General features: G+C 40.6%; 1 protein-coding gene across 4 annotated transcripts in view; it reads right to left on the reverse strand.

Annotated features, from left to right (window-relative positions):
* The window catches only part of LOC142743131 (mitogen-activated protein kinase 14), a 196142-nt gene that overhangs the window by 25883 nt on the left and 147480 nt on the right, over window positions 1-22779 (reverse strand). For 3 of the 4 annotated variants that reach the window (XM_075853548.1, XM_075853551.1, XM_075853550.1), the window contains 4 exons: window positions 19162-19233; window positions 12107-12186; window positions 3915-3993; window positions 3626-3799 (listed from right to left, as the gene is read on the reverse strand). In XM_075853548.1, the coding sequence (XP_075709663.1) occupies window positions 3626-3799; window positions 3915-3993; window positions 12107-12186; window positions 19162-19233 (405 nt within the window). Of the gene's footprint in view, window positions 1-3625; window positions 3800-3914; window positions 3994-11005; window positions 11086-12106; window positions 12187-19161; window positions 19234-22779 lie in introns of all 4 variants that reach the window. The other variant, XM_075853549.1, reaches the window with a different exon arrangement.

Genomic DNA, 22779 nt, shown 5'->3' on the forward strand with positions numbered 1-22779 from the left:
CATTTTAAAGGTTGTAAAGAAAACTAAAATGGTAATTTGTTGAATTTGCAGCATCAGGAGGTCATAATTACAGAAATCAAAAGCTCTTTCAATCAAAAAAAACTTAACAGGCCAAGTTACATGTTAACATAGGGCCCCTTCTTTGATATCACCTTCACAATTCTTGCATCCATTGTATTTGTGAGTATTTGGACAGTTTCTGCTTCAATATCTTTGCAGGATGTCAGAATAGCCTCCCAGAGCTTCTGTTTTGATGTGAACTGCCTCCCACCCTCATAGATATTTTGCTTGAGGATGCTCCAAAGGTTCTCAATAGGGTTGAGGTCAGGGGAACATGGGGGCCACACCATGAGTTTCTCTCCTTTTATGCCCATAGCAGCCAATGACACACAGGTATTCTTTGCAGCATGAGATGGTGCATTATCATGCATGATGATAATTTTGCTACTGAAGGCACGGTTCTTCTTTATGTACCACGGAAGAAAGTGGTCAGTCATAAACTCTACGTACTTTGCAGAGGTAATTTTCACACCGTCAGGGACCCTAAAGGGGCCTTCCAGCTCTCTCCCTATGATTCCAGCCCAAAACATGACTCCGCCACCTCCTTGCTGACGTCACAGCCTTGTTGGGACATGGTGGCCATTCACCAACCATCCACTACTCCATCCATCTGGACCATCCAGGGTTGCACGGCACTCATCAGTAAATAACACGGTTTGAAAATTAGTCTTCATGTATTTCTGAGCCCACTGCAACCGTTTCTGCTTGTGAGCATTGTTTAGGGGTGGCCGAATAATAGCTTTGTGCACACTTGCAAACCTCTGGAGGATCCTAGACCTTGAGGTTCGCGGGACTCCAGAGGCACCAGCGGCTTCAAATACCTGTGTAAAGGATTTGCCAGACACCGCTTCTGTGTCAACGCCCCTGGTTAATCAGTCTGCATCTGCTCCTAGGTCTGATAGAGTGACACGATCTTCTACCACTCAGGCTAGTCGGCTGAGGAGTGGGAGAACCTATCGCAGCCTGGCCAGACGGAGCTAGCTCCCGCCCTCGGTCTATTTATAACTTAATTTCCTGCTCGTCCTTTGCCTGTGATTCTGTCTTGCTTCCTGGCTCTGCTAGCACTATTGACCTCTGCTTCATATTGACCCTGGCTTTACTGACTACGCTCCTGCTCTGCGTTTGGTACCTCGCACACTCCTGGTTTGACTCGGCTCGTTCACTACTCTTGTTGCTCACGTTGTTGCCGTGGGCAACTGCCCCATTTCCCTTAGCTTCTGTGTACCCTTGTCTGTTTGTCTGTTGTGCACGTATTGAGAATAGGGACCGTCGCCCAGTTGTACGCCGTCGCCTAGGATGGGTCGTGCAAGTAGGCAGGGACTGAGTGGCGGGTAGATTAGGGCTCACCTGTCTGTCTCCCTACCCCGGCCATTGCAACCTGTTTGCTGATTTACAATGGCATTTTAGCAGCTGCTCTCCTAATCCTATTAATTTGTCTGGCAGAAACCTTCCTCATTATGTCTTTATCTGAACTAACCCGTCTGTGCTATGAATCAGCCACAAATCTTTTCACAGTACGATGATCACGCTTAAGTTTTCTTGAAATATCCAATGTTTTCATACCTTGTCCAAGGTATTGCACTATTTCACGCTTTTCGGCAGCAGAGCGATCCTTTTTCTTTCCCATATTGCTTGAAACCTGTGGCCTGCTTAATAATGTGGACCGTACTTCTTAAGTAGTTTTCCTTTGATTAGGCACACCTGGCAAACTAATTATCACAGGTGTCTGAGATTGATTACAATGATCCAAAGAGCCCTAAGACACAATACCATCCATGAGTTTAATTGAAAAACTAATAATTAAATGTTTATGACACTTAAATCCAATGTGCATAATAATTTGGAACACAGTGTACTTATGTAGTGCAATGTATTGTAACTGTAATTTCTCCACTGTATGGGCTTCCGTACATGGTCTACCAGGCGGCCATTGTTAGGCTTCCTGGCTGAAATAGCAAGCATCGGCACCCTGTGATCCCTCGCGGGGGGCCAATGGGTGCAGAGGGAGCCCCTGCCTCTTTCAACCACTAAGATGCCATGGTCGCTATTGACCGCTACATCTAAGGGGTAAATCGGCAATAACTGCATTCGCCACCATTGTAGCAGGGTGTTGACTGTATATAACAGCTGACACCAGCTGCCGATGGCACGGGTACCGCTCCTGTGCCCATCTTAACTTCAGGACACCGCAGTATGCCCATGTGCGTTAAGATATGGTTAACATGGACATCCAGTTACACCCTGGTGTGCGAAGGTGTTACAATAGAACTCACAGCCCCATAGTTACCCCCATAAGGGATTGTTAACATCTCCAGCGGTGGATCTGTTAGTAGCAGCTGACGCAAATTTTGTAGTTTTTACCAGACAAAATAGCGCAGCATGTAGAGTTATTTTGTCTGGCAAAATGTCAAACACCATGATGGAAACCCAATGGAACCCATTAAAGTCAATGGGTACCGTCGGAGTCAGCCATGTGCCATATTCGGTGCTTCCGTTTTTTCACAGTTCTGCTCCTATGACTGAGCACAACAATGGAAAACTATAAAAGATGTGAACACAGCCTAACAGTGCCAGACAGTGAGGCAGATTTACTATTCAAAATGCGGCAGAGTTCTGGCTCAATTTGAGCACTATTTCTGGCGTACATACTGTGCGCCACATTAACATTAAAAAGGCACGGTCTTACGGAAAGGGGCATGGCTTAAGAATGCATCGAAAACGTTGCAATATTTTAAAGCAAAAAACGGTGTAAAGTAAGCCAACTAATAGGTGATATAAGGAAGACAAACGTGTCTAGCGTGTGTCAATAGATGCACCAAATTTGTCATAAATCCTGCCCAACTTTTGATAAATTTGACGCATTTTCTAACTGCCTGGTTTAAGTTTACATTGTCTAAACGTAGACAGTAAATCTACCACAGTAGCTCTAAAATGGTGCTGTCAGTAGCATAGTCAAAAGCCATCTGTTTCTTTCTGAAATATCAGGACACGGACAAGCATGCCTGTCTTGATGGCTGGAAGCCGAACAGAATAGCATCGCTGGCCGCAATTTGTGCACCCCTGATTTAAAGTACTAGGTACATAAAGCCTTGGATACAATTGGTAAGAGATATAGACAGCATAAACAATTAGTAAAATTCTTCGGTACCAAACACTTAAAGGACCAAATATAGCAGGAATACATTATATAAATTATCTAAATAAACTGTCCAAAAACAGATTATTAATAGAGGCTTTTCAAGATCATTCATGGAAAAAAATGATCCCCCCTTTATTTTAGAGATGTAACTGGGCCATGTTCACACAAAGTGGTGAAGCAATAAGCCCTGTAAAGCAGCATGCACAGACCCTGTATGGCAGCACACAAAATCCACATTGGTCCATAATTAGGCATTTTTTTCCTGCAGATTCTCACAGAATCCGTGGAAAAAAAACCTCTTCATAAAATCAGAGACCCACAAAGGAACAGTATGGGCCCATACTACAGATTTGTACCCAAAATACAGCCGTGTGTATGAGCCCTTAGAGTGAATTACCTGAAAAATAGGTTTAGTAAAACACTTACTTTTCCATTCTTCAATATCAAGCTCGCGGCTCTCAAAGCTTTGGTCATAAGGGTCAGCTATAGGTTCATCATCTGGGTCATGGTACTGGGCAAAATATGGATGGGATAAAGCCTCTGTTGCAGTAATCCTCTGGTCGGTGTCCAATACAAGCATTTTCTCAAGTAGATCTACAGCTGAGTAGAAAGTATGGGAAAGAAAAGTCTGTTAAGGAATCTTAAGAATCTGTGAAGGATCGAAGGTTGCTGACCATGGAAATGTAAATCATGTGGTCTAACATTTTTAACAAACCTTGAGGGTTGGCTCCCAGAAAAACATCTTCAAAATTCATCTTCGGCATGTATGGCAGTGATTGGATGTAATTCCGGGCCTGTTACAACCAAAGAAAATAAAACACAGTACAGCAAAAGAGAATAAAATAAAACAGTGAATTTGAAGGCAGAAGTTACCGTATTTTTTGGACTAGAAGACGCACCTGACTATAGGACGCACCCAGGTTTTAGACAACAGAAAATAGGAAAAAAATTCATATATTTTACTTCTTTTACAAAGAAAATACTATTCGTTAAAAAAAATTATTTGTTCAGTTTCACCACATTCTGAAAGCCATAAATTATATTTTTCCATCGTTTCAGCGGTGTGAGGGCTTATTTTTTGCGGAACGAGCTGTCGTTTTTATTAGCACCATTTTTTGGTAAATACGATTTTTTATTTGATTCTTTTTAGCGCTATGGTGAACAAAAGACAAGGATTCACTGTGTGAGTCAAATAATGCTATATTGTAATAGTTTTGTAATCCTTTTTTTACGGATGCAGCGATAACAATTTTTTTATTTTTACATTGTGCTTGGGGAAAAATGGGAAATGTTTTGTTTTTTACTTTCATTTTTTTTTTTTTACACACCTGAAAATGTAATTAACTTTTTTTTTACACACATTTTATTAGTTCCCCTAGGGGACTTGAACCTTAGAGTGCTGGTACAATACACTGCAATACATGGATGAGTTACGGAAACAGCGTAACTCGCTGAGCTACGCTATTTCCGAAACTCCCATAGTAGTGAATGGCAGTTACAGAAGCAGCGTAGCATGCTGTTTCCGTAACTACTCTTCAGTTCTATGGGAGTTACGGAAACTGCGTAGCTCAGCGAGTTACGCTGTTTGCGTAACTCGACCATGTAACCAGGAAGTGAAGTGGCCGGAAGACAGCGGAGCCGGGTAAGATAGAACGGGGCTTAGGAGGTCCCAGAGGTCTGACATTTATGACATATCCTGTGGATATGTCATAAATGTCCTTCATAGGAAAACCAATATAAATGCAGCGGTCGCTATTGACCGCGGCATTTAACTAGTTAAACGGCCAGGAACAGCGCCATCACTGTTGCTAGCCGTTAGTGCAGCGTGTCAGAAGCGGACACATGCAGTGTATGGAGCGGGCTCAGCGCGTGAGCCCGCTCCATACATCATCACCTCCCCGTTCCATGATGAGCCAGCACATCACGGGTCAGGAAGGGGTTAAGTAAGGAGCGGTCAGGGGGCCCGGTGCCACCGGGTCCCCTGACTGCCGACTATAAGACGCAGGGACTTTTTAGCAAGATTTATTCTTGCTAAAAACTGTGTCTTATAGTCCGAAAAATACGGTAGTTATATCTCCAGAAAAATATACAATTGCTGAAAACAAGCTAATTTGGTCTCATTACCTATATGGGTTCTACAGTATCACTAATGATCTCAATAACGCTTATTCTCAATATAGTCATTTCATCAAAAAAACATTGAGCTTGCTGAATGTAAGACGTATGGTGGAGGGATCTGGGATATTTTACATATCTATACGTACTATTGAACATATACTGCTTTAACACACACAAAACAGATACGAATATATAAACAGAGTATCATTTTCCAAACAGCGTTAAAAAAAAAAAGGTTTTTAAAATAAAATGATTATAGGTTGAAACAAAACACTATGTACTTACCTTTTTACATCCGCCGCTGCTCCTGCCTTATCAGTTTTTCAGTGCAGTGATGGTGTATAACATTTATTAACCCTTTCTCGTTGCTAATCTGTAGATTTATGTCGGGAAAGGGTATTTAAATATGGCGCCTGCCAAGCAGAGTAGGCACCATAGTCCCGGGTCTCTGCTATGTAGAATGACATTTCTGATCGCAAGCATTTAACCCTTCAGATGCCGATGTCAGATTTGACCACCGACATCTGAGGGATTTTTACTGCCCCTTTTACTTCAGGGGTAGGAGCCGGTGTATTCCTCTCCTCAGCTGGGAGCCTTGTGAACGCTCCAGGCCCTACTATAGGAAGATTGCTATTGAGACCTGCCTGTGGCAGGTCCCAATAGCAATGCACTAATTTTGCCATAGACTGCAATATTGTGAGATTGCAGCATATGGCATAAGCGATCAAATGATCGGGGGGCTATATAAAAGTATAGCAAAAAATGTAAAACTAAAGGAAGTTTTTTAAAAAAATATTCAAAATCGCCTAGGTTCCTAAATTCCAAAAATCACATACAAAAACAAACAAACAATAATAAACAAACACAATAGGTCTCCCCACGTCCGAAAATGCCCGAACTATAAAAACATTTATCCAATACGGTAAGCGTTGTAGCGGGAAAAGTCAAAATGGCCGAATCACAGTTTTTTTGCCACTTCAACCCCTCAAAAAAACTGTAATAAAAAGCGATCGAAAATGCCCGACATTCCCAAAGATGGTACTAACAAAAATTACATCTTTCCACGTACAAAAAGTCGACTTAAACAGCTCTGTACACAAAAATATTTAAAAAAGTTACGGGGGTCACAATACGACTGCAAATTTTATTTTGTTTCTTTCAAATTACATTTTTTTTTAAAAAGTACTAAAATCTAACAAAAACTATATAAAAGATAACGTGTCATTTTCACCGTACAAATGAAACCCATGAGAATACGGAGGGACTGCTGTTTCTTTCCAATTCCCCCCCATTCTGAATTTTTTTCCAGCTTCCCAGTACATTACACAATGTTCAATAGTACCATTAGAAACTACAACGTGTCCCGTAAAAATAAAGCCCTCATATGGCTGTGTCCACGAAAAAGTTAAAGAGTTATGACCTTTTGAAGGCGGGCAGGAAAAAACAAAAGCATAAAAAAAGAAAATTAGTCTGGTCCTGAAAGGGTTAATATGAAATCATATGAAAAGTTAATTTTACCAGAATTATCTTGTGCTTCCTTTTGGTTTAAACCTTTTAGTTAAAAAAGGAACAGAAAAGGTGAGTCCTCAAAATTAAAATGAGAAAAATATAAATTTGTTTTATCATTTTTGAGCACTTCACCCCTAATAAAAGTTTGAAGCACTTTACAGCTTGTTTGGTTGATGTTTATTCAAAGCAGAACTTATCGAAATCTAGTTTATTGCAATGTACTATAGATGCTATATAATTTATGCAATGCACCTTACAAACCTATGCCAGTCCTATCTTTGAAGGCTACAGTCAGAGCAATACTAGGAACCATGGCCACTAACTAACTTATGTAATTTAAGAGAATGCGTCGCAAATGAAATTTTTTTATTTATTTTTTATTTTTAGCATGTTACTTATTAGATTTTTTTTCATTCTTTTGGTGTATTTTTTTTCCCCACAAGGTGGGAAGAATTAAAAACTAAATAATAAATTTGACATGTTTTCCTAATTGGCCACCAGAGGGAGCACTTCCCAGAATTACAGCAAGGTGAATCATGCAAAGCAACCTGACCCACAGCTGCTGTAAATGTGGGGAGACTCACCCCCCCCTCCCTATTTTTGGCTACAAGCCAGGAGTCTTCAAATTGTCAAGCTTCCATTTTGGGGGGGATTTTACAATGGCAGCAGCTATAGGATGCACAAAGGCGAAGAATGATGAAAGTAAAAAAGGGAAGACCCTGTAATGAATGACGTTTCGGTTGACCGGTTCACAAAGCGTTTATTTTATGTATTTTTTGGCACATTTTGTGCGACAAAAAGGCATCAAAAAAATATCGATTAAGCTTCCCATTTACATCAATGGGTAAGCGCGTGGTTAGTACATACGTGGCGCTTTTTTACAAAACGTGATGCGTAAAAAAAGAGGCGTTGGCTCAATTCTTTGGTGCGTAAAATCTTCCCATAGTCCGTGGGAGTCCTAATTATGCTCCAAAAAAAAGGTGCAACAAGCGCGCACAAAATACGTTTAAAAAGCACGAAAAACAAGTAAAAATGCCTGTATATTAAAAAGTGTTCACAAAAACCGCTAGTGTATTTGAAACATTTGCATGTAGTTTTTTTGAGCACCATTTGAACGTACACTAAGGAGATTATTTTTCATTGACGTCTAGTTTCTATTGCGGCGCAGGGAGAAAACTGCTGTAGGCGAGTATATGTTTTTTCTATTTTTCATATTACTAACTTAATTTTTTTGTTTTGCAGGTTCCGCTAGACCGTTTGGACTAACTCATAGATTCGTTGGACTATTTTTTTTTTTCTTATATAAAATGGTTAATGAGGATTGTGTGGGGGTTTTTATTTCAATAAAAAAATATTTTCTTAGGATGCATTCACAGCGCGGTTTTGCCATGTTTTCACTACGCAGCTGAAAACCTGAATGGAAAAAATTGCCAGAAAAATGCATGCATTTTTCGATGTGGTTTTCTGCCACGCGGGAAAAACGCAGCAAGGCTGCACTGTGTAAATGCACCTTTAGGCCCTGTTCACATGAGTATTTTGCAGGCAGGAAAAATAAAAATAAAATAAAAAATCGGCCTCAGAATTCCTTCAGGATTTGAGGTAGATTTTGTACTGCCTGCGCTTTTTTGTCAGATTTTTGCCCGCGACCATTGTAGAACCACGAACAAAAAAACGCAAAGAAAAAAAACTCAGACTAGGGCCGCAGGTTTTTTCTGCCTCCTATAAATTTCAATAAGAGGTCAGAGGCGGAAGCCGCAACAAAAAAACAAAACATGGCAGTCTTTTTTCCCGCGAGTGTCCAAAGCCGCCCGGGATGAAGACGCCCCTGCCTCACATTAAAATCAATGCAGGGCGATTTCGTGTCTTTTATGGCACAGAATCAGACACGGTTTCTGCGTAAAAAAAAAACTGAACAAGGATTTGTGTGTCAGTTTACTAATACTTTATTAGCGCCTTAGTAATGGCAGTTGTCTGTTTGACGACGTCCATTACTAAGGCGGGGCTTAGTATTAGCCAGTAAAAAGCAGTACTTGTGCGGTCACAGGCTGGTATTATTAGGCTGGGAAGGGCCGAAAACCGTGGCCCTTCCTACCCTGGTAATGCTAGGCAAGGGCTGCTTTATTGTATCTGACTGGTTATGAAAAAGAGGGGGAGCCCACATCATTTAAAAAAAATAAAGAATAATTACGTGTGGTTCCCCCCCCCATATTCATAACCAGCCAGATACAATAAAGCAGCCGCAACCCAGCATTACCAGGGTGGGAAGGGCCACGTTTTTTGGCCCTTCCCAGGCTGCGGTCACCCCAGTCCCCGGCCATCACTACAGATTGTCGTGTACTGGATTGTACCTGACCCTTCCCGGTACCCCTGGTGGCGGTGGGTACCGGGTTAATAACCGGGGGTTACTGCTAGCCTTTTTACTGGCTAACATTAATCTCCGCCTTCGTAATGAATGTTGTAAGACAACTGCCATTACTAAGGCGCTAGTAAAGTATTAAAAAAACTGAGGCATAAGAAAATATTTTTTTATTGAACTAATAACTCCCCACAAGACCCTCGTTAAACATTTTATTTAATAAAATGTAGATCACAGTAGTCCATCGAATCTACGACGTAGTCCAATAGGTTCAACGGAACCTGCAAAACCCAAAAAATTTGTAACACTTAGTATAAAAATTAAAAGATCTTATACTCGCCTACAGCAGACTTCGGTCTTCTCCCCTGCTCCGCATTAGAAACTAGACGTCAATGAACTGTAGTTCTATTGTGGCGCAAGGGACCTAGAGACCAGACAGAAATATTAAGTTATAAATATTTCTGGCGCATCATGGTGCCCCCCCACAAATGCAGCCGCTCCGCAAAACACCCCACATGCACCCCCAATGCACACTCTCTCTTCTACAGACTCGCCTCCCCCCAAGACCACACACACGCACCCCCCAAACATGCAAAACAACCCCACCCACACCTTACCTGCTGCAGGTCTTCACCAAAATGGCGATGACATTCCCCCTACAAACCAGCTTCTATGCTGGGTCACTCTGAACTGCGCATGCCACAGATAACGTGCAGTTCAGAGTTAGAACGGCAGAAGCTTAGGAGATAACAGCTCCCGTCCCTATCTCTTATGCCCTGTAGCTGCCATACAGCATCTGTGTGTGTGTTGTGAAGAGACACATACACAGACGTAATAAAAAATGACAGCCCACAGTAAAGTAAAAAAGTGTAAATAAAATGTAAAAAAAACATTGTGAAAAAAATAAATAAATGAAATCATATTTAAATAAATAAAAACACAAAATAATATTTTTTTATAAATTCATGACCCCTTTCCTTTAAATGATTTATGATCTTAAACTTGAAAACAAAATGTTGGGTATTATATAAATATTTATAAAGAACCAAAAACCTATGACTGGCCAATTATGTTTTTTGGAACATATTTTACAACTAACGCCTCATGCACACGACCGTTGTGCCACTTGGGCCGTTTTTGACGGCATCCGAGTGGCACCCGATAGTCTACATGGACCCAGTCACTTTAGCGGAAGAATCGGGTCTGTGAAAAATGATCCACGTCTCCAATCCGAGAAAATATATGACATATTCTATCTTTCCTCGGATTACTGATGGGACTCGGCCGGCGCACACGGTGGTGTGCATGAGGCGTAATACTGGTCAATAGTCTCAGTTTTTAATAGGGCCGGTTCACATCAGCGTTGGGTTCTGTTTGGTGTTTCCATTCGTCCATTCCGTCAGAGGAACAGATGAATAGAAAGCAGAAAGGAAACTATAGCTACCATTTGCATTACCATTGATTCAATGGTAATGCTTCCGTTCCGTAACGTTCCACTTTTTTCACGAAAACAATAGCGTAGTGGACTACGCTATTGTTTCCATTAAAAAAACTAGAGCTGACATAAGTAACCAGTCACATCTGCAGTAACGCAATAGCCCAAGTAAGGCATTATCGCAGTGTACCTAAACACGCTTTGTAGTTTCGTTAAATTACTAAAAAAAAAAAAACACTGTAAATATTAAACATTTCCATGAATAGCAAATAAGTGCGCTCAAAAATATTAGGCGATTATAAGACATCGGCTATGCTGCAGAAACCTAGCATTTCTACCACACTGCAAGGTTACTGGCAAGTGGTTACCCCAATCCTTGCCCGCTCACCTCATGGCTAGGCATCCTGTTAATGAGATAAATGGGAGGTGTTCCAGTCAATCGCATAATCTGTTGCAGCTGATTAATATCTTATGAGCCTTGTCAAGGGCTTTATAAGCAGAACACAGTGCACTGATATCAGGGATGCAACTCAATGATTCCACACACACTAGTTCTCTCAATAAAGCAAAATAAAAAAACACCATGCACCCAGTGAGGACCAAGGTTTATGTAGGCCATGCTTAAGCTTCCGGTTACAAATGTTCCATGCTGAAGTAAAGCCATCGTCACACATACGGTCTCTCCCGATGAGAATCACATTTCCCTTCCCAGTATACTAGCACATGACGCGCATGCGATCCTGGAACACTGCAAAACACTTAACGGAAGTGATCATGAAACCAAATTGAATGAACTGCGATAGCATTAAGGGGGTTCCCTTTTCATTTACACAATGTCTGTCCCATAATTCTCAAATTCAATATCTCTACTTTATAGTTGAGATCTCAATTTAAGATCGGAGAGAAACAACTGTAAAGATACTGAAGAATCTGAAGTATTTTTGAAACGCTAGGTATGCCTTAAGAGCAGATTCACCCCCGGACACGCAAAGCTATAAAGAAATCTTTACCGCATATTTTATCAATTCTGAATATTTTTATAATGGAAAAAAAAAAGGGAAATGTTTTAACATTATTCTCAACATAATTAGGTTTGATGACCATTTCCCTTTAAAGTATTCTATTAAAACAGCAAGGTAAGGGAGAAGGGACAGGCGTGCAGGAATGGCTTAACTGTGTCATCCAAATGGTTATGTTTTGTCATGAAATTGTTTTGTTAGACATTACACTTACAATATAGTGTCCCTACGGTATTAACTTCTAAATACTTTAAACCAAAGGTATTATATGGTGTAGGAAAATTCTGAAACCAACATTTTAGGTGTGTGAAATTTATGGACAGTCATACATCTGAAACCTCATTAATTTTATAACATCCATACAAATGATTAGTAACGTCTGTATATCAAATTTACATGAATGTTCGAGTGCAGTAGATCAGGATGCAGTGTATGCATAATGTCCGTGGTGACAAATTAAACACACTCACAGCCTCCGAGGAGATTTTCTGCAGGAGCTCTGACTCAGGGGTTCCAACCAACCTCAAAATAAGCTTCAGCTGATCAATATCTACATGTGGATTATGAAGGAAAATGTGTGACATGTGAGGCAGCTTCCACAGATCAGACCACTAAAGTGATGAGATGCCCTCTGCACCATTCTATGGATGGAAAAAGGATGTGAAAAGTAACAGGGATATGATAAAACCGACAAAAATTGGGATGGCAAAACCCAAAGGGAAGGATCACAATTTCGCATTCATACAGTGGCTGAAGGCAAAAGAAAAGTCATTGACTTAAAAGCGACAGACATCACTATCATAGTAAGAAGCAGAAGCTCATACAGCAGGCATTCCAGTTAACCAGCTTGCAGAAAAGATGACAATCTATACTGACCTTGTTGAAGTTCATGGGCATTAATAGGGATAACTGCATGACAGGGTCCCATTTTCTTGGCAAAACAATAAGGCAATGTTTAAAGAAGTTTTCCAATCTTCAGAAGAGTTCCTATATACAGGAATTATTTGCTTTGATAATCCCGGATATTGTCGCCAGCTTGGGGCAGAATGCCTTCTTTAGAGCACCAATTCATAAGAGGACGCAAACACCAAAAACCCCACCATATTGGATTCATATGTACAGATGGCTGTCTGCACACTGGGTGACAAGTTTTCAGATGCTCAGGGGATTCAACAACCCCAAATGGACTTCAACATTAACAAATACCGTTTAAACTCTTTATAGGCCTAGCTTTGCATTGTAATAGACGACAAACAAACCCTATGTAGTCTGATCCTGCAGTGATATTGTCTGCCATCTAGTTCTTGCTTACCCACAAAATGGATGTCATTAAGAGTTTGGCAATAGGCAAAAAGACTGTAGCATCAGACAAAAAAAAAAAAAAAAGGTGTGTTTGATGTCAGATACCATCGAAACACATAGACCTTCATAAATACATGGCATCAATAACCTGCAAAACTAATGTTAGGTAAGGTAAGGAGATGCTAAAGGAGAAAACTGCACAGTCTCATTAAACCTTAAAGGATTATTACCTAGGATATGGCAACACTTCATGATCAGTGGGGTCCGCCCTTTGGGCCCACCACCAATCCCGAGAATAAAGAGGTCACAGCCCTCATTTAGCACTTGCCGTCCCCCTTCACAGTGTTTCCCTGCGGTGCTAAATCAGCGCACTGGCAGGTTCATTCTTGGGGGCGGTGGGGGTTCCTGAGGTCAGACCTGAAGCGATCATAAAGTGAAGTAATCTCCTAGACATATGCAATCGCTTCAAAAAATAAGAATACCACTTTAAAGAACATAACTGGTCATATATTAGTAAATCTGAAGTTAGAGCAACAGCAAACATCAATAACAAACTGACAGTTTTAGCATTCGTTTTTGAGAAGCTAATTGAAAAGTGCCTTCCTCAGGGTCAACACGGTCAGATTATGGGCTGGACTTGATGGACTGGTGTCTATTTTCAACCTTAAACTATATACATTAACTGTGCAATTGAAAAGTGACAATTGATATGGCTAAACTCGCTGCCTTCACATTAAAAAGAAAATTGGCCACCAAAACTGAAAATAGAAAAGGACAGTATTACTATAAGTAAAAACAATACATAATTCCCATATGTTGGCTATTGTTCTAATATACAGTATATGGCCATCTTGATGTGTGGAACGGCTCTTTAAGAAGCACTCACAGAATTTTTTTTATTCACTGGCCCGTTGGAAAGGCGCATTATGTAAATTGTGGTGAAGGTATTTTTCTTACCGCTGGCTGTATTTCTGAGTTATCCAGTCCCTTCTGGTCCTCAGATGTGTCATGTGACCAGCAATAGGACTCCCAACTGCCGCAGCGTCTCATGTGTGGACAGAAAGTTTCTCTATTCATTCCTATCACAGCCTTGTTGTGAGTCTTAGGCCAGATTCACACGAGCGTGTTCAGTCCGTGATATACTGTCCGCAGGTCAGCCGCATTTCCAGGACTGAGCAGTGTGCTCAGTCCTGGAAATGCGGCCGACCTGCGGACAGTATAGCCGGGCTCCTAGCATCATCGATATCTATGACGCTGGAAGTTGCTGCCTCGCTGCTCGAAAACGGTCACGTACTGAAAACATGTTTTCAGTACGGCACAGTAGTTTCGCGGAGAGGCAGTGACACCTAGCGTCATAGATAACGATGATGCTAGGAGCCCGGCTCCCTGCAGTGTGCTCAGTCCGGGAAATGCGGCCGACTTGCGGACCATAAATCACGTGTGAATCCGGCCTTATAGAAATGAATGGAGAAATTGACTTCCTGTCCACACGCGAGACGCTGTGGCAGTCCTATTGCTGGTCACATGACACAGCTGAGGACCAGAAGGGAGTGAATAACTCAGAAACACAGCCAGCGGTAAGAAGCACACCGTCACCACAATTTACATAATGTGCCTCTCTAATGGGCCAGAAAAAAAATAAAATGGTGGGAATGCTTCTTTAAGAAACATGCTAAATGGTAACAAAATCCTTGAAGGTTTAAAAAAAAGACGTGTCTTGAGCATGCTGAACAGTTATAGCTTGCAGCCATCTGCTGGTGAAACTGAGAAGAGCGGCTAACAGTAGAAATGCACTGCTGAAGTGGTACATCTAGCGAACACGTTGCGAGAAAAGGTAACACACTCGCCAGGTATGACACCTCAGGATCTTCAAATTATCATGAGAACCCATGGCAATAATAAGATTCTGCAAGAAAATAGCATTTGATGTAAAGGGGTTAAAGGGCAACTAAACTTTCAAACTTCTGACATGTCATAGTAACATGTCAGAAGTTTAGATAGGTGGGCGTCCGAGCACTGAGAACCCCACCAAATTCGCTAAAATGAAGCGGCAGAAGCGCTCGTGTGAGCGCTCAGCTGCTTAGTTCCCGTTCGGCTTTTTCCGGAAATCAAGGTACCGGTGTGCGCGATTGATTCCGTCAAAAAAAAAATCGGAAACCTGCCGGAATGGTGACAAACGGAAACCATTAGCAATGTTTCCATCACCATTGATATCAATGGTGATGCAAACGGAAGCTATGGTTTCCGTTTGACTTTCCGTTGAGGGGTCCACCCGACAGAAACCTCCGGCGGAACCCCTGAAGGGAAAGCGAACGCTGATGTGAACATGCCCTAATAGAGCATATGGACAGGAGTGGTCTTCACAAGACAATCCCTTAAAAAAAAAAAATGTAAAAATAATACAGAATACAAAAAATTTGCTTGTGAACAAGGCTGTTTCCATCAGTGCCATAGACCATTCAAACGCCTCTTTACCACGGTTATGCGATGAAGAAGAATCTGGGTTTCAGCAATCACACATTTATCACCTATCACACATTTATTGCCTATTTTGTGGATAGGTGATAAATGTATTACTTGGGAAAACCCCTTTAATTATAATCTAGATCTATGGGCACCTATAGCAATGGAGGGGGCAATATTCTGCAATCTGATTCTCCGAAGCACTGCTATTATAATGACGTCTGTCACTGGGTGTTGAGGTTTGCTGAATGAATGTTTGAAGTAAAGACAGCATGTAACGCCACTACAGCAGTGCTACAGCGAGCTTCTTTTCACTTGTCCATCATTTAGATCAGAAGCAGTTACAACGTCCCACATTACATCTACTTGTGTGCAGAGGGATTTGGCACACACAATTCTTGGGGGGTATTCTGGTTTCAGCAAACAATTCTTTCTGTAATGAAGAGATACAATTTTTCAATATATGTCCTGTATCAATTTCTCAGTGTGCAAGATCTCTGCTTGCGGTCATTAATATTAAAAAGGGACCTTCATTGTTTACTTCCAGTGGATAATAATTCTGGTCATGTGATGCACACAGGTGCTCTGCTCAATAAACCCCTTCCCGCCGCAGCCCTTTTTCAGATTTTCATTTTTTCCTCCCCACATTCCAAAAGCCATAACTTTTTTATTTTTTCGTCGATATAGTCCTATGAGGGCTTGATTTTTGCGGGACGAGTTGTAGTTTTTTGTAGCACCATTTATTGTGCCATAAAATGTACTAGGAAACGGGAAAAAAATATTTGTGGGGTACAAAATTAAAAAAAAAAAAAACAGCGATTCCTCCATTGTTTTTTGCGCGTCGTTTTTACAGAATTCACTGTGCAATTAAAACAACATTTAACTTTATTCTCTGGGTCAATACAATTAGTTTTTTCTATATTTTACTACTTTTACAAGTAAAAACCTAAGTGTAAAAAATAAAATTTCGTTTGTGTCGCCAAATTCCGAGAGCCACAACTTTTTTATTTTTCCGTCCATTAAGTGGTGTGAGGGCTTATTTTTTGCGGGATAAGCTGTCGTTTTTAATGATACCATTTTGGTGTCCATGCGATGGTTTGATCACTTTTTATTTTATTTTTAGTGGAAAATGAGGTGACCAAAGAATAGAGATTCTGGTGTTTACAATTTTTTTCACAGCGTTCACCGTGCGGGTTAAATAATGATATATTGTAATAGTTCAGACTTTTACAAATGCGGAGATACCAATTATGTTTATTTATTTATTTTTTTACTATGCTCTAGGGGGAAAATGGGAAACGTTTTTTTTTTTTTTAAACTTTCAATATTTATTAAAACCTTTATTTTACTCATTTTTGCTTTTTTTCTTAGTCCCCCTAGGGGACTTCAACCAGCGATCGTTGGGTCGCTAGTTACTCTGAAGTGTCGGCTGTAACATACAGCCGACACCGGCATCGTATGGAGCGGGTTCACTCCGTGAGCCCGTTCTATACTTCCCCTACCTGACTTTGGCGTATGGATACGTCAAATGTCGGGAAGGGGTTAAAATACATACTGTAACTAATTAGTCCAGCAACTGTGTGTCCATCACATGGCCATGGACAGAATTTTACCCACAATGAAGCTTCCTATTAAATGATTGCAAGCAGAGATGAGGAACTAAGGGTAAGGCCACACGGTGCAGTCACGGTGCGTTTATGTTGCGTTTTTAAACCGCAGCAAGTCATTTTTCAATAGAAGTCAATGGGGAAATTTGTGTTATAAGACAGACGGCTGCTATTATATTACAATGTGTTCTTTGTGCAGTTAACTGCATCTTCATAATGTCCGACCACATGGAGTTAATGACCGCGCTGCAAAAGTTGTTTCTGAACTGCTTGTGTTTTTGCTGACAGTTCTGCAATGTATTGTAATTAACTATATACAGGAAGCACCTAACAAACTTCAACATGGGTGAAAACTATGTCCATCCATTATTTCCTTTAAAAACGCAACAGAACTGCAGCATTATCAAGGCCTTGATAAAGCGTCTGGAGGACGTGAAACGGTCGTAGGCTCTAATTCCTTCTAATCCCGTGTTGCCTGCCTCAACATAGAATAAAAAGAAACCTTTTTTGCAAGTGGTGAGTGTCGTGCTGTCTATTCTTCTACATGTTGATATTTTCTAAAGTCTTACTTTTATACGCACTGAGCACCGCTACAAAAAGGCTGTCGAACCACAAGTCCCAGTAAGCACAAGCACAGACAGGAATCTGTGACGCTGCAAGCTACGGGTAGTGCCAACCATTTCTACCTCTACATGTTGCACATAATTTATTGTTGCAGCGTCACATTTCAAGAGCCATTTTTTTTTTCCCATCGATGTAGCCATATAAGGGCATGTTTGTTGCAGGACGAGACGTAGTTTTCATTGGTACCATTTTGGGGTACATGGGACTTTTTGATTCGCTTTTATTACATTTTAATGAACAACTAGAGAACTTCACTATGCGATCTTTTGATCGCTTGTATAACGCTTTGTTACTATACCAAAGCATTCTTGCCTGTCAGTGTAAAACGGACAGCCAATCTATTATCAATCTTTAGCCATGGCAGGCCTGGGCGTCACCGATGGGTAAAACCACTTAGATGCAGTGGTCACTATTGACTGCGGCATCTAAGGGGGTTAAAGAGCTGCGATCTGAGTTAACGCCGATCGTATAGAGCCCGACTGCCGTGGAAAAGTCGTGCACCCACTCCTGCCATGCCGGGCTTATACCGATGCGCCGTGAAATTGTCTATGCATGGGAATAAGGCCACCTTTGTGATTGCCATGAAAAGGCGTATGTGCGGTCACTAAAGGGTTAAAGTAGAAATATCAGATGTAAATCAGAACTTACAGGGACATTGGCCACATTTATTAATTTAGTTTATTTAGGATTTAGGCGGAAATTGCACAGGTTAAAAATTCACGCCTAAAATTGCGACTAAGATTACAGTTCGACTGAGCGCTTCTGCACCTTCGTTTCAGCCATCAGTGGGGGTCTTAGCACCCGGACCACTATCAATAAAAACTTCTTATACGTCCCTATGACATATCAAAAATGTTGTGAAAGTGCAGTTACTCTTTAAGTTGGCCATACATACAAAACATATCTCCCCAGTCCTAAACATGCATGTTTGGCTAGGCAGAGCATGAATGTTTATTTCAAAGAGGGAAAGGGAGTCAAGCTACCATCAGACACCTCTGGCAGCGGCTTATCTTGTAGTAGAACAAAAGGATCGGGAATGCTGAAATCCATGAGGGTTTGTTATGATGAACCAAACCATCAAATCCTCTGTGAGCTAAACACAGCAGCAAAAACCTCTCTACGATCCCCTGTAGAGGACTCCAAACGGAAAAAAAAAAGCTCTTCTCTACACAGACACAATGTAACAAATTACAACTCTCTGCGTAGGACCTGGTCGGGACAGGTGTTCAGCCTTTCCGTTCACTGACAGCAAGCAAAAATCTTGAAAATGGTGAATCAAAATATATTAATTATATAATTACACTTTATTTACATGACTGGACAATCTGTTATAAGTCAGTTAAGAGTATAAAATGTAAGAAGAAGCCATTTCAAACACTTTTTCATTACAGCACCACCACAATTCAAATAGCTACATTTTCTAAAGGCAAGAAAGGAAAGAACACAAAATCATTGATTATTTGGAAGGAGGGAAAGGGTGGCAGAGAAAGAGGTCATGCTAATATTATTTTATATTTTTAAAAGGATACGATCTGTGCCTGGAAAAAGGGTTCGACCTGTCAGAAGCTCAGCCATTATACATCCCACAGACCAGATATCCACTAAAGAAAAAAATAAAAAACAGTTCCATAAAGCATGTGTTCACAATAAGAGGAAATATATATAAAAATGACGACAATTATTCATTCTTTTATATTTATAGGGTATTTCTAATGTTCATCAGTCGAGAACAACATTTTCTGCTACACGGGCCACATTGTCAAATTGCACCACTCCCAAGGGCCGCAATAAAACCTGCACTGATTATTTATTTATACTTATATATATATATATCAGGGAAGTGAGAACATTTTCTGCAACAGAAGAATTTGACTGTCCTGATGGCCGTATCTCTCTAAACTACTGGGGCACAGACAAGCATGTCCCGATAGTTAGGGTTCACAGTGAACTGCATGGCGGGCCACAGGTTGTCTAAACGCGCCTTTAAACTGCACAACAACATTTTTCTTTTTTTCGCTCTTCAAGCCATGAAAACACTACTGTGAAGTAGAGAGGTAAATACAAAATATATAATGCAAACAAGTAAAATATATATCAATAACTATTACACACTCAAAAGACTATGGAAAAGTAGGTTCACACAACTCAGCTGCTGCGCAGTGTGTTTGCCTCCTGCATTTTTTATCCCTTGTCAAATCTCAGAGCAGATCCAACAGTGAACTGCAGTAGCAGTGAAGCGTCCAACAAAATACAGATTATCAGTAGTGGGTGAGCAAATTCATTTTGTATTCATGTCGTATTCACTGCCGTTAAGCAAAAAAAATAGAGTTTCAAATAATATTAAAAACAATAAATTCCCAAGCTCAGAATTCTCTGCTGTCATATTGGAGAGTTCTCAACTCTCTCACATGGAATGTCTCGGGCTCCCAACCCCTCAGCCATTTCTCACCTCCTCTTCATCCTGTTGCCAAACCCCTTCCCACATTTGTATTGTCCTGAGGGAGAGTGTTGCGTCTATCAACAGTAAATGACTTGAAGCTTCACCTTTTAACCCCTTAGTGACCAGCCCATTTTAGGCCCTAATGACCAATGCTATTCGCATTCAAAGAGCTATAACGTTTTTATTTTTTCGTCTACATAGCTGTATGAGGACTTGTTTTTTGCGGGATTAGTTGTGCTTTTTAATGGCACCATTTTTGGGTACATATAATTTTTATATTAACTTTTATTAACCTTTTTGGGGGGGATTATAAAAAAAAACTGAAATTCCGCCATTGTTCTATGCGTTTTTAAATTGACGCCGTTCACTATGCGACGTAATTAACATGTGACCTTTATTCTATGGGTCGGTACGATTACGGCGATACCACATATGTAGAGGTTTTTTTATGTTTTACGACTTTTGCACAATAAAAACACTTTTGAACTAAAATTATTTGTTTTTGCATCGTCGCTTTCCAAGAGCCGTCATTTTTTTATTTTTCCATCAATGTAGTGATTTTTTGGGCTTGTTTTCTGCGGGACAAGACGTAGTTTTGATTGGTACTGTTTTGGGGTACATGGGACTTATTGATTCATTTTTATTCTGACTTTTTTGGGGGGCAATGGAAAAAAATTGCAATTTCTCCATAGTTTTTGGCGTTTTTTTTTTACGGTGTTCACTTTGCGGTTTAAATTACATATTAACTTTATTAATGGAGTCATTACGGTCGCGGCGATACCACATATGTGTACTTTTTTTTTTTTTTACACTTTTACTAAATAAAACCACTTTTTTATGGAAAAAAATGTTTTTTTTTTTTTTTTTACTGTACTTTTTATTAATAATCTTTATTTCACTTTGATGACTGATTTTATTAGTCCCACTAGGGGACTTTACTGTGCGATGTTCCGATCGCTGCTATAATGCTTTGGTATACTTCGTATAACAGAGCATTATTGCCTGTCAGTGTAAATCTGACAGGCAATCTGTTAGGACGTGCCTCCGGCGCGTCCTAACAGGCATATGTCCAGGGCAGACCTGGGGGCTTTTATCAGTCCCCCGGCTGCCATGACACCCCATCGGAGACCCGCGATTGCATTCGCGGGCCGCCGATGGGTGAGAGAGGGAGCGCACTCCCTCTGTAAACAAAGTTAAATGCCGCGGTCGCTATTGACGGCGGCATTTAACGGATTAAACGGCCGCGATCGAAGTAAACTTCGATCGCGGGCGTTGGAGCAGGAGCTCAGCTGTCATCAGACAGCAGAGCCCCGGCTCCTGCCTGCACGGGAGACCCGTGCAGGACTTAGACTAGGCTGACGTGAAAAGGCGTCAGCCTAGCCTAAAGCCCAGTAGTGAATCACGTTAAAAGGCGTATTAGTGGTCACTAAGGGGTTAAAAAACATTTTGCAGCAGCTTGGCCTGACAAATCTCCTGCGCTTCTTGACAAAAAATATTTTGATGTAGCGGAGAAGTGTTAAAGGGTACCTTACTCCAATTGCTGCAGAATGACTTTCAAAAAGTAAAAAGAAGACCTAGTAGAAGATGGAAGGGAATGGGACAATTTTTTTTTCTCATGTGGCAAATGGCGGAGGGGTTTGTCTCCAATTGCAGTGGTGGTCTGCTGCAGCCAGTTCTCTTAAGTTGGTCATACGGACGAGTTGAATGAAAGTGGGCTGAACCGGCTTAATTTTGGGCGGATAAAATGTGCATTAAGGTACCCTCACATTATTCCCTGATGGCAATTGTTTGGAGAAAGAGGGATTAGGCATGCTGGATTTCAACATGAAACCTTCTTTCTTCTAGACGTACGGGATGCCTCTTTGTTAGGGTAGGAAAACACTAGGTGTAAACATTGCAGATTTTTACCGCAACGGATTTCCGCAGCATAGTACAGTTGCAGCAGTGCGGATGAATTTTGAACAAATTACACGCTACAATGCCAAAAAGACTTAAAGAATTTTAGATGCAGCACGAAATATAATTGCATTCAACTGGAAAACAAATAAAATTCCTTATATTACTGAAGTAATAAATAAAGTAAATCCATATTTTCAGTATGAGAAAGTCCTAGGATTAGATTGGGAGGTGGGAAAGTATTTATTCCAGGAAAGATGGATGCCCTGGATAAGAAATCAACACTTTCCAAACCTCTAGGTTGTTATTTTATGAAGTGGCTAGTTCTTTCGCTTCTTTTTTTTTTTTCTCTAAATTTTTCTCTCTTTTCTTTAACTTTTTCTTTGTTGTTTTCGTTTTTTACTTATATTTCTTTATGGATGTAAAAAGTTTTGTTTGTTATGAATTATAAATCTAAATGTATTTAAAAAAAAGAAGATTCGTATACAAAATAACTAAAATACAAAAAAATAAAAAAAAATAAAAGAAGAGAGATGCATAGCCATGACTATGGCCAGGGTAAGTATAACCCTTTTTTTTATTATTATTATTATTATTATTCCTGCAGAATTTTCGCAGTGGACATGCAGCCCGAAAAACTGGACCAAAATTTGGTGCGTTTTTTTGGCGGAATTTCCCGCGGCTTTCAAGGCGAATACGAAGTGTACTTTTCATTAAACGTATCCATCCTGTGTGTTTGTACCCTTATAGTTCAGACCTGGGTATAATTCAATACAGAGAAAGTACTCAGTATTGACCATTGATGTATTTA

Source organism: Rhinoderma darwinii, chromosome 2 (assembly GCF_050947455.1).
Source record: "Rhinoderma darwinii isolate aRhiDar2 chromosome 2, aRhiDar2.hap1, whole genome shotgun sequence".
NCBI lineage: Eukaryota > Metazoa > Chordata > Amphibia > Anura > Rhinodermatidae > Rhinoderma > Rhinoderma darwinii.